We start from the raw sequence: 12,273 nt of genomic DNA, 5'->3' as shown, positions 1-12,273 counted from the left end.
ATCTTAATGATCGCCCAGAGAATAAGTGTTTAGTTCATAGCTGCTCATTCAATTTTCCTTTATAACAGAAAATACCCCTGAGAAACGTTTACCTATGTGATATCCAAATATCTGAAGGACTTTACTCAAGATTACAGTCGTTAGGAAAGAAATTCTTAACACTGAGTTAGCTGACTTAGAAGTCATAAAAGCAACTTAACTTTTGAAAAAAAAAAATTAAGAAGAAAAGATTAAACTAAATTTAGTGTTGCAGCGCAGTGAAGTTGCTCAGTCGCGTGGGACTCTTTGCGACCCCATGGGCTGTAGCCCGCGAGGCTCCTCCATTCATGGGATTTTCCAGGCGAGAATACTGAAGTGGGCTGCCATTTCCTTCTCCAAATTTACTGTTATGGGTTGAATCGTGTCCCCGCATTTCATGTGTTGAGGTCTAACCCTTAACACTTCAGAATGTGACTGTACGTGGAGATGGGGGTCTTTAAAGAGTTAAATGAAATAAAATGAGGCCATTGGGACGAGCCTCAATCTAATACAACTGGTTTCTGTATGAGAAGAAGAAATTAGAACATAAACACATATGGACTGTGAAGACACATGGAGAAGAGGCCATCCACAAGCTACAGAGAGAGGCCTCATAAGAAACAAACCCTTACGACACCTTGATTTTGGACTTCTAGACTCCAGAACCTCAAGAAGATACATTTTCGTTGTTTAAGGCACCCAGTTTGGGGTACACTGTATGGCAATACTAGCAGACTAATATGCTTAGTTGTTGTACAAACCAAGAGAAGAAAATCTTTGGAAAAGCCCTTCATAAAGATGAGGTAAACAAACTAAAATAATCCTTACACATCCTTATTTTACTTTAATCACTTATATTAAAACATTAACTTTAATTAGAACTAAGTACAATTTTAAGTTGTCAGATTCTTAAATCAGTCCAATTTTCTCATCATCTCTCACAGTCTTGCTAAGGGAACCTATCTTTTACAAGCAGGGAAAGTTTTATCTAGTACAAAGTACAGAAGCGAGGCAGTTACATTTCTTTCCTGAATTTAGGCCTATTGTGGATTCTGATTTTTCTTTTTAATTAATAGGCATGCAACTTAAAAAGTAATTGCATCAGAGTCATTGACATACCCCGACTCAGCTTCTCAGACGACTACCCATGATAATGTAAAACAAATATGCAAAACTGCAAGTCACCCTACTTCCAGACTCCAGGTAAAATTCTTATGAGACTTAGTACCACTGGTCTTGTAGTGGGAGGGTAGGTACACTGTGGTCTAGGAGATGTGGCTTCCAAAAGTGAAACAGCTATGGAGGAAACAGAGGCAGAAGGGTCCTTATAAATTCTCAACTTTCTTTATAAATCTGGACCCCAGGGTCAGAAATACAGTCAGTTTACATGCCCACACCTGACTCCTGTCACTCACAAAATGGTAAGCTCAGATCTTTCTTCATCTACACTTTTTTTAATTTTAATTTTTAATTGTGGTAAAATACATATAATATAAAATTTACCATCTTCACCAATGTTAAGTGTATAGTTCAAGGTGGTGAAATATATTCACATGGCTGAGCAACCAATTTCTACAGCTTTTCATGCCACAAAACTGAAATTCTACAGCCACGAAACAATAGCTGCCCAGTTCCCCTCCCCTCAGCGCTTGGTAACCAGCAATCTACTTCCTACTTTAAGTGGCTCATCTAAGCGGAAACGTGGCTCCACGTGGCTCTAAGTGGCTCATCTATTTGTCCTTTGTGACTGGCTTATTTCGCTTAGCACGATGTTCTCAGTGTTCATCCTTGCCGTATGTCAGAATGTCCTGCATGTTTAAGCTGCCTTAATAGTCCACTGTATGCACGAACGATGCTGTGTTCATCCACTCACCTGTGAATGCACACTACAGGGCTTCCCTGGTGGCTCAGAGCGTAAAGCGTCTGCCTGCAATGTGGGAGACTGGGGTTCGATCCCTGGGTCAGGAAGATCCCCTGGAGAAGGAAATGGCAACCCACTCCAGTATTCTTGCCTGGAGAATCCCACGGACAGAGGAGCCTGGTAGACCACAGTCCATGGAGTCACAAAGAGTCGGACATCGGACATGACTGAGTGACTTCATTTCTTTCTTTCTATCTAGGTTGCTTCCATCTTTGGGTATTGCCACAATAACACCTATCTCTTCAAGATCCTGCTTTCAATTTTCTGGAGTATATACCCAGAAGTGGAATTGCTCATCTGTATCTTTCTGCTCCTATTACCTTCTAATTACTAACAATTTTAATGCCAATATCTTTAAATTTATATTCTTAAATTTGCTAATGGTGGGTGGAGTTGAAAGTCAGATATATAGGAAGAGAAAGCTAAATATTCTCATAAGACACTCAATACAAAGGACCCCTTATATAAATTATTAATTGAGCTCCTGGAGGGGAGAAGTGTAATATATCCTTTCAAAACTCTGGTAATAAAGGCTATGAAGCCTATCTCAGAAAAACATACATATAGAAACACACATCCAAATATACTGATATAATTTCAGGATATTCACAAGTCCCTGAAGTTCATCTATGAACAATGCAGCTTAAAATCTGCAAACTCTGAAAGGCCCCAAATTAGATTTCAAAATTCTGATAAATGCTAAATATCAATAAATACCGTCCAAACTCAAAAACCATATGACTTGACTCTATTTTGTGAGTCAGGAATCCAACATACCTTCAAGTCCATCACTAGCCAGCCCTACAAGCAAAACAATGGCAGCTGTGGCATGTCTTTGGCACAAGCTCCTAAAGACGACACACTTAATGGGGATGAAGGTGTGTGGGGGAAGCAATAAAAAAAAAAAGATGTGACAATCACTGTAAAGATTGGCAAGAATAATAAAGGATCAAATTTGACTCACGAAATCTGTCTCGAGTTTTCCCATTTCTTGCTTGTAGCTTCTCATCCGGTTGCTGTACATTCCTCGACTTTGGGGAGGTATCTCTCGGACTTCCAAATCCATCTGTTCCAGCTGGAAGGGTGAGAGAAGACCATGGTTTAAACCATCTGCTTACTCTTCACATGACTTGATGTTGAGACCTGAAAGGATTTAATTCCAAGTCCTCATTTTACAACTTGAGGAATCAAGCCCGGGGAGCAAACTGCCTGTGGTCAAGTGAACACTGGGACCACTTTTGTGCTCCATTTTTGTTAAGGTCAATAAACAGTTACTGAGGGCTTGCCAAGTGACACACGGAGTGCCAAGGTGTTTACTCTGTCAAGAATTTTTAAAACCATGTGCATTAAGCCAAACACCCTCCGTGATAGTGATTTTACTATCTGTGGAGCATCCTATCATCCAACCCAAACTGGTCTGGTCTTCTGACTTCAAACCACTAGGACTATGAGAAGATACATCAAACCATGATTTCTACAGTTACTCTATGAAATATCAGCCCAGTCTCAGTTATTTGGTGAAAATTCTCCCGGAAAGTCTTTTCTGATTAGGATACAACCAATATGTGATTGTGACCTCCAACCTCATACTTTATAACCGGGCGGATATGGAGCTAAATGGATACAGTAACGTATTAAATTACACAAGGCTCGGTGAAATCACAGCAGGGCACTTTATAACAACCTGGATACAACACATGAGCATTTCATGGGAGGTGCTACTGAAACAGTATGATGATTAAGAAAACAGGCTTTCAAGTCAGACACCTGCATTCACATCGTAGGCTCCACTGCTCACTAGTCATGCAAGCTTGGACAGGCTTCTTAACTTCTCTGGGTCTCACATGTCTCATTTCTAAAAAATAGTATGTCTTTTGTAAGACAACTGTAAAGATTAAACAGGGTAATTCTTATAATGTGCTTAGAACAGTATCTTTTACTTGGTAATTACTCAACTAATGTGAATAATAGGAGTGGTGATTACTGATGATGAAATAGAAAGACAGCAAGCATGATGTAAGGTATCAAAGATAGCTTATTTACACTTGGCATTAAAAAATAAAAACCACCAACTACAAATTGCCTCAGGTGATGTCTAATAAACTCACATCCAAAATGTTGTTAGATATTTTGCCTCTTAAAGCAAATAGCCCTAATAAATTATTTCCATAAACACTACACACTTGGCACTAATACAACTCTTACTTGTCTGGTGTTAAGAGTCTGAGCAAAAATAGTAAAACTCAGATAAACAAAATTTTTAAAAATGTTTCAATTCACAATCTTTAATGTTTATAAAGAAAAAAAGTTTTCATTAGCCTTGATTTAAGCAGTGACCATTTAAATTATTGCCATGTCTCAGCATAACTATGAAGCACCAATAAATCAGTTACTCAGCAATGCAATTATTTAGAGCACTTCTCTGAAATCATCATTAAGAACTGAGTTTTAGAAAGGTCGAGCAGGAGCATCCAGACAAATAACTGCAAAAGCACATGTAAGAGAAAATCTGAGTGTTAACTACAATTTTGTTTCAGGCATTTTATAAGGACATATTAATTAAAAGCTGGTAAGACAAAGAAAAAGGAAACACACGACAAACACTTGAAACCAGAAACAAGAGTAATACTACTAGTTTTATATTATCACAACACTCACATGGCCAATGTCAAGCGGAATACATGGTGATTATAAGACATGCAGTGTCCAAGAGATTAATACCAACTGTTCAACAGAAATACAACTAATCCTAACAAATAAAATCATAATGAAGTTCTTTTCTTAGGGTCCTCATCAAAAACACAGTATATAATGATGTGCGTCCTTAATAAGGATGCCATCAGAATTAAGTCAGCTGCATAGACATTTTAAACAAACAGAAACACATATCTAAGACAAAACTCTTCATATTAGTAACAACTGGAGATGACCATAAGCTCCACAGGGGTATAACCATGTTTTACAGTTCTTGGTACAGTGAAACTTTGGTTATTAGGAAAGAAGCTTTCTCACATCATCATGTAAATCAATGTCTCCAAAAGAGGGCAAACCAATGAACTGAAACACAGATTTTGATGGCAAAGACAAACAAAAACCCTGCTACTGAGAACTTAACAACAAGCTAAGAAGTTAACCCACGATCCAAAGAATTGACCAGTTGTACTTCCCTGGTGGCTCAGTGGTAAAGAATCTGCTTGCAACGCAGGAGACCTAGGTTCGATCCCCGGGAAGATTGGGAAGATCCCCTGGAGAAGGACATGACACCCCACTCCAGTATTCTTGCCTGGAGAATCCCATGGGCAGGGGAGACTGATGGGCTACAGTCCAAGGGATTGCAAGGAGTCGGACACGACTGAGTGACCAAGCATGCACTATGTATGGTAAGCATAGCAACCAGAAGGAAGAAGCGTCTTGGTTGGCAGCTATGGCATATAAAAGTTCAGTCTTCGTACATGAAGGCCAAGAAGCAGGAGGAAAACAGTTGATTGTAAAAAAGAAAGGAAAGAGAAAAGAATTTGGAAAAACACAAACAAAAAACAACTTTCAAAACAGAAGCAAACATGAGAGGCTGAGGATTAGAATAAAGCTGCTCCTGCAGAGACAGTGAGATTAGAAGTAACTCTTACAGAGTGTGGGCTTCCCAGATAGCTCAGTTGGTAAAGAATCTAACTGCAATGCAGGAGACCTCAGTTTGATTCCTGGGTCAGGAAGATTCTGTATTCTTCAGCTTCCCTGGTGGCTCAGCTGGTAAAGAATCCGCCTGCAATGCAGGAGACCTGGGTTTGATCCCTGGGTTGGGATGATCCCCTGGAGAAGGTCAAGGCTACCCACTTCAGTATCTTGGCTTGGACAATTCCAGGGAATGTATAGTCTGTGGGGCCACAAAGAGTCGGACACTACTGAGTGACTTTCACTTTCACTGTTACAGGGTATGGAATGCACAGGCGTTCTGACAGCTAGAAAAGAACTGGAGATGGGCAAGACGGAGCAGCAGCTCTGCAACTTGCTGCCTGAGCACTCACAGACATGGAAGGAAGTGTCTGCGGTGTAATCAGTTCAGTTCAGTCGCTCAGTCATGTCCGATTCTTTGCGACCCCATGAATCGCAGCACGCCAGGCCTCCCTGTTCATCACCATCTCCCGGAGTTCACTCAGACTCACATCCATCGAGTCCGTGATGCCATCCAGCCATCTCATCCTCGGTCGTCCCCTTCTCCTCCTGCCCCCAATCCCTCCCAGCATGAGAGTCTTTTCCAATGAGTCAACTCTTCTCATGAGGTGGCCAAAGTACTGGAGTTTCAGTTTTAGCATCATTCCTTCCAAAGAAATCCCAGGGTTGATCTCCTTCAGAATGGACTGGTTGGATCTCCCTGCAGTCCAAGGGACTCTCAAGAGTCTTCAACACCACACTTCAAAAGCATCAATTCTTCAGCGCTCAGCCTTCTTCACAGCAGATGGTGATTGCAGCCATGAAATTAAAAGATGCTTACTCCTTGGAAGAAAAGTTATGACCAACCTAGATAGTATATTCAAAAGCAGAGACATTACTTGGCCGACTAAGGTCCGGCTAGTCAAGGCTATGGTTTTTCCTGTGGTCATGTACGGATGTGAGAGTTGGACTGTGAAGAAGGCTGAGCACCGAAGAATTGATGCGGTGTAATGGGGAGCTATAATCACCTACTCCTCAGAACCCCCCACCCGTCTTGAGCAGCAGGCCTGCCATGCATGGCCCTGCTACTCAGGCAAATTAGCTTGGAGTGCCACCCCTTCGAGTCCTTTGGAGACAGTCATCGTGCCTCAAGGCAACTGAAGAGTCTAAGAAAGTTCTATGGAAAAATATCACTGTTGTCAATGTTTAGTTGCTCAGTCATGTCCAGCTCTTTTGCAACCCCATGGACTGTAGCCTGCCAGGCTCCTCTGTCCATGAGATTCTCCAGGCAAGAATACTGGAGTGGGTTGCCATTTCCTTCTCCAGAGGATCTTCCAAACCCAGGGACCGCGTCTCATACATTGCATTGTATTATAGGCGGATTCTTTACAGCTGAGCCACCAGAGAAGCTTGGAAAAATATTGGGTTGGCCTAAAACATTCATTCAGGTTTTTCTATAACATCTTATGAAAATACGTGAATCAATTTTTTGGCCAAAGCAATAGTAACCCAAAAAAGACCTATAATTGGAGAATTCTGTTTAAGCTACAGTTTCCAAACTTGTTTGAACAGGCAACACCAGTTAACAGAAACACACTTTGGGAAACTGTAGTAACTATACCAATACTGAAGGAACACCAAGTGGTACCCACCAGTATGAAGAAAAGCAACACCCTCATTTAGGACCACAATGCAGGAACAAGTCGAATCATACTTGCAATACCAGTCTTTGAAACCCCAAATTAGGACACAATATATTTCAATACTTTTTGTTCCTTGATTTGAGAATTTATTAGTATCAAAAAGTTAAAGCTCTGGGTTTAGCATACCTAAGTCCAAATCCTTACAGAAGCACTAATTGGGTGTGGGACCACAAACAATTAATCTTTCTAAGCCTCAGTTTTCCCATTTACAAAATGGGAGTAATGATGTTCCTCTGTGTATCTCTCACACTTCTACATGTCTTGCTGCAACACCAAGAATGCAAGGCCCTGATCACTCTTTTCCCAGGCAGGGAGCAATCTGGGGGTCAGAAACAACGTGTGCCTTGGGGCAAAGACCAGGCTTGCTTACAGGCTGCTATAAAGCAGTATCCTTCCCAGGCCCCGCGTTTCTCTCCTATAAGATAATCCACTGACGTGTAGGCATTTTTCTAGGCAAACATGCATCAGCCCTGCCGGGGGCCAGCGTGAGGAATCTCGCCGGTGACAAGGTCATGAGGAAGGAAGCCTGACAAAACGCAAGGACGTGATCAGGCTTCAGGGGTTCCCCCTGGTATTTCCCAGGCATGTACCCCCAAAAAACAAAAATCTGCCGGCCTTTGTACTCTGCTTTTTCACTTTTCTAATATTCTCTAGAAAAAGTCAACTCAGGGCTTTAGTCTTCTGCATTTGAAAGGGATGTTTCAGCTCAAACCCCCTCTGATAACTCTCTAGCTTGCCTAACAGGTTCCCCTGGACCTCTTACAGCTCGTGAATTGCTTACAGCCCCCCAACCACGAGAAGCACAAAGCTTAAAAGCATCTTAAAGATACAGAGTCTAAAGAGTTAAAAATCATATTGGTGACAGGTTTTCACTGTTGACTCAATGACTGCTGCCAGGCCTCCATATTCTTTATCTTTAGGCACCTGGGAGGATGTTAATCAATGTAAACGGGATATGGAAAAAGATATATAATAGTTTTGATGTTAGCAACACTAGACTTTTGAGTTAATTACTTTTCTTTTGTTATAAATCACTGTACTCCTTTTACTTGTTATAAATTGCTGTATCTTTGCTATGTAAGAATGTAACTTTATTTAGTGCTTTCTGAGAGTGGCACCAGACTTTGGGAAGATCAACGGAAATAAGTCTTCAGGTTGACAAACCCTTATCAGAAAAAAGGCTGTAAAATGTTAATTGGCCCTTTTGGCCGGAAGATGATGTAAATTACCTAAGACTTGGGTATACAACTAGGTATGCAGAGAGAAAAGCCTGGTTTTGATAAGAGTCTGGGCTGCTAACAATGCATAATTTTGTATTACCAATTGATCTCTACGTACAATCAAAAAGGTATAAAAGGCCTTTCTAGACAATAGAGGCCGGGGCCAGTCGCTGGACTGGTTTCCCCCGTGTCTCCTCTTTACTCTAATTTCAGGCTGAATTCCCATCTGGAGCGGGGCGGCTCACCACATCTACTTACTTGCCCTGGCTTCTAAGACCTGCGCGAAAGGAAGCCTAAGGCAGGGCAGCCTTTGATATTCAAGTGGGCGCTGGTGGCCCAACGTAGATGGTGCAAGCTCCTTGTCTGGAACTTTACTGGCCTTCCCCATAAGCCACATTATTCAGCCTTCTTTCTCCACTAAATTTTCCTGCTATACTATTTCTTCCTAATCTCTTTTTATATTTCTATCTAAATAAGTTTTTCCCTCGCCTATCCGTCTCCCCTTCGAATTACCCTGGATCCACTGGGGCTGGACCCCGGCACAACCCCTTGGCAATTAGGACTCAGGGAACTGACACAAGCCTGCTGAAATTTTGGCAGCAGCTTTTGCTGTGAGTAATAAGAGCCTTTTTTCTGTGACGTAGGAATCTAATGTCTTCTATCAGCATCCTTGAGATTGTGGCAAGCTCACTTGCAAGCGGACAAGTAGGGAAAAGCTCAATCCTTAACAGATTTTGACAAACAGTTCCTGTCTCATACAGATTTTGTGAAAATTAAATAATATAAAGCAAATAACATGCTTAACCCATGTCTGGTAGCTAATAGACCTTTAACCAGGGTTAGCTATTTATAGCTATTATGAAAAGTATTATGAAGTGATAAAAATTCGAGTGGGCATTTAATGAATCACCTTTATTAAGAGGAATAAAATCCCAAGAAGCTATTAAATTCTCTCCAATGTAGACACTGATGAATTCTTAATCATTGAGCACTTAAGCAGGTATGCTTCACATTTCTACAATGAATAAATGAGGCTTAGAGGAAGGCATCAGATTAAATGGCTCTGGTAGTGTTTTAAATATGTTACTAAGTCTGTACATACCAGTTCTTTCGCTTCTTCAAGCTGTTTCTCCACATTTGCAACCATCTGCTTCTTCTCATCTGAAACAAACAATAACATCAAGAAATTGCTAAGGTTACAGATTTAATATTTAAAAACTTCTATTTTTATATATCTTTTTTTCCATTCTGATTAACCAGAGTAAAGAATTAGCATATCAGGCAAACGGCCATATCCTTCTTTGGTGGGTTAGGAAATACTGTAAGACACTGATTCTAGGCAGTCTGGAAATACATAATCCTGTAGAGTACTGAAGAGATGCTGTAACATTTTTAAGAAAAAACAAAAATTATTTTGCTCTTTACAAGAGACTGTGTCAACAACAGATTTAGAGGTGGCATAAGGAATCTGCAAACTCATTAATTTAATAAATTGGGAATAATGTACTCATGAGGACAACTTAAAAATTACATATTAAAAAAAAAGGTCATGTATAACAAAACAAAAACCCACAAACTAAAAAACCAAAAGTAACATATACTAATTACTAAAACTGAGCAAGATCTTACCATCCTTTAAAAAACTGTGCTCTCCTTAAGAGATGAATGTAATGGAAGAAAGATTTGAAGTCAGAACTACTGATTCTAAACCCCAAACCATTATCTACTCATGGTTATGGGATATTGGGTAAGAGTTTTTAGCTGAGACTTGGTATATACTCTCTGAACTGGAAACTAAATACATCTACTTGGACTCTTTTTAGCTCAAATAAGTTGATGCAAGAGGAATTACTTCTAATTTGTGAAATGCTAAATACCTACATGTGATTTCTTCAAACTGTACCACAATCAAGCTATAACCCAACCACAACTCTCCATTCTAGAAGAGACATGTTCTAGCAGATAGTTTTGGAAAAATTATCCTTACCCTCATTCCAAGTCTATCAGCCCATTTATTTCTCCCCTGAAATCACCAGCTCTTTGAAGTTTTATCTAACCCAACAGAAGAATTAACTCCTTGCTGTTATAGAAAGTTCCTAGATCTCTTACCTAATCCTCATGATTTCTCTCTCACACTCACAGGGCTGATTTATCTTCTACCTTGGAGGCTCTGGGAAGACAGGAGCCATGTCCTAGTTCTACAGTCTAGCCCTGAGCCTGATGTATAATCAGTTCTCAAATCATGGTAGTAAAATGAATAAATAGTGCAGTGAGTACAAGAATTTATGAAAGAAGCTATGCTACCAACCACAATGGTTTTACTTTCACCATTTAATCCCTCTTCCCCCATTTGATCTTCCAGAAATGTGGCTCTGGTTGAATTGTTTGAGCCTGGAAGTCAAGGCCCTCCACATTCCAGACCCAAGCAACGTTTCCAACTGAATTTCCAACTACTAGCTCTCTAGTATGTGCTCTGCATGCCATCCATTACTATCCAAGCGCAATTTTATTCCCTGACCTAAGCCTTTGTTCAAGGTACTATTTAGGTTCTTTGGCTGAATACAACAGAACTGATTCTGGCTAACCTAAGCCAAAACCAGAATTTATTAGAATAATTCAGGGTGGCTCACAGGGTCCCATCACATCATGGCAAATAGAGGGGGGGAAAAGTGGAAGCAGTGACATATTTTCTTTTCTTGGGCTCCAAAATCACTGCAGATGGTGGCTGCAGTCATGTAATTAAAAGATGCTTGCTTTTCAGAAGAAAAGCTATAACAAACTTAGCATATTAAAAAGCAGAGACATCACTTTGTCGACAAAGGACCGTATAGTTAAAGCTATGGTTTTTCCAGCAGTCCTGTATGGACGTGAGAGTTGGACCACAAAGAAGACAGAGCACCAAAGAGCTGATGTTTTTGAATTGTGGTGCTGGAGAAGACTCTTGAGAGTCCCTTGGACTGCAAGGAGATCAAACCAGTCAATCCTAAAGGAAACCAACTCTGAATAGTCATTGGAAAGACTAATGCTAAAGCTGAAGCTCCAATACTTTGGCCACCTGATGCAAACAGCCGACTCATCAGAAAAGACCCTGATATTCAGAAAGATTGAAGGCAAAGGGAGAAGGGAGCAGCAGCAGATGAGATGGTTAGATAGCATCACCAACTCAATGGACATGCATTTGAGCAAACTCCAGAAGATAGTGGAGGGCAGAAGAGCACGGCATGCTGCAGTCCTTTGGGCTGCAAACAGACTCGAAATAGCAACTGATTAAAAAGAACAAAGAATCAATGGAAAAGGTGTTCCCAAGCTCAGGGAGGACAGTACCCTGGTGACTCAAGGAACCAAGGGAGCAGGAATTTACTGACAGTCTCTGCAGAAGCAGAGTCCAAATTTCAATTTCTGGCAAAAATTCACTGACTGTCCTCCCTTGAGTAAGGTATTTTCTTCTTGACTGGACAGGGCATGGCAGCCTGTCAGTTCCACCAACACTGAGTTTAGAGAATTTCTCAAAGGAAAATGGAGAAGATGCTCTCAGAAGATAGAACAGAGGGTTCTGGGCCTTCGGAAGCAGCAGGTGCCCACTGTATCCACTTACTGCAACTCATTTAGTCTTTCCCCTTTTCCATCTGCTGAATCCCACTACCCTTCCAGGTGACCTCCCAGGACATGATCTTATCTCCTCTGAATTCCTAGACCTGTGTGCTCTGCCCTAGCATCCCTGATGGTCATTAGTAACTGGTTCCCTTCAGCCTCATTTCCAGCT

At 40.9% G+C, this 12,273-nt stretch overlaps 1 protein-coding gene across 9 annotated transcripts in view; it reads right to left on the bottom strand.

Moving 5' to 3' along the window:
- Positions 1 to 12,273, bottom strand: part of VTI1A (vesicle transport through interaction with t-SNAREs 1A) — a 372,362-nt gene that overhangs the window by 350,788 nt on the left and 9,301 nt on the right. For all 9 annotated transcript variants that reach the window (XR_011252058.1, XR_011252057.1, XR_011252059.1 and 6 more), the window contains exons 2-3: positions 9,613 to 9,671; positions 2,904 to 3,014 (exon numbers count right to left, since the gene is read on the bottom strand). Coding sequence is in view for 6 of the 9 variants with exons in the window: in XM_069567118.1 (XP_069423219.1) it covers positions 2,904 to 3,014; positions 9,613 to 9,671 (170 nt within the window). In the remaining 3 variants the exon portion in view is untranslated. The remainder of the gene's footprint in view (positions 1 to 2,903; positions 3,015 to 9,612; positions 9,672 to 12,273) is intronic.

This window comes from Ovis canadensis, chromosome 22, assembly GCF_042477335.2.
Source record: "Ovis canadensis isolate MfBH-ARS-UI-01 breed Bighorn chromosome 22, ARS-UI_OviCan_v2, whole genome shotgun sequence".
In the NCBI taxonomy this organism is placed as follows: Eukaryota; Metazoa; Chordata; class Mammalia; order Artiodactyla; family Bovidae; genus Ovis; species Ovis canadensis.
The sequence above is the reverse complement of the archived record's forward strand: the minus strand, read 5'-3'. Positions and strand labels throughout refer to the sequence as shown.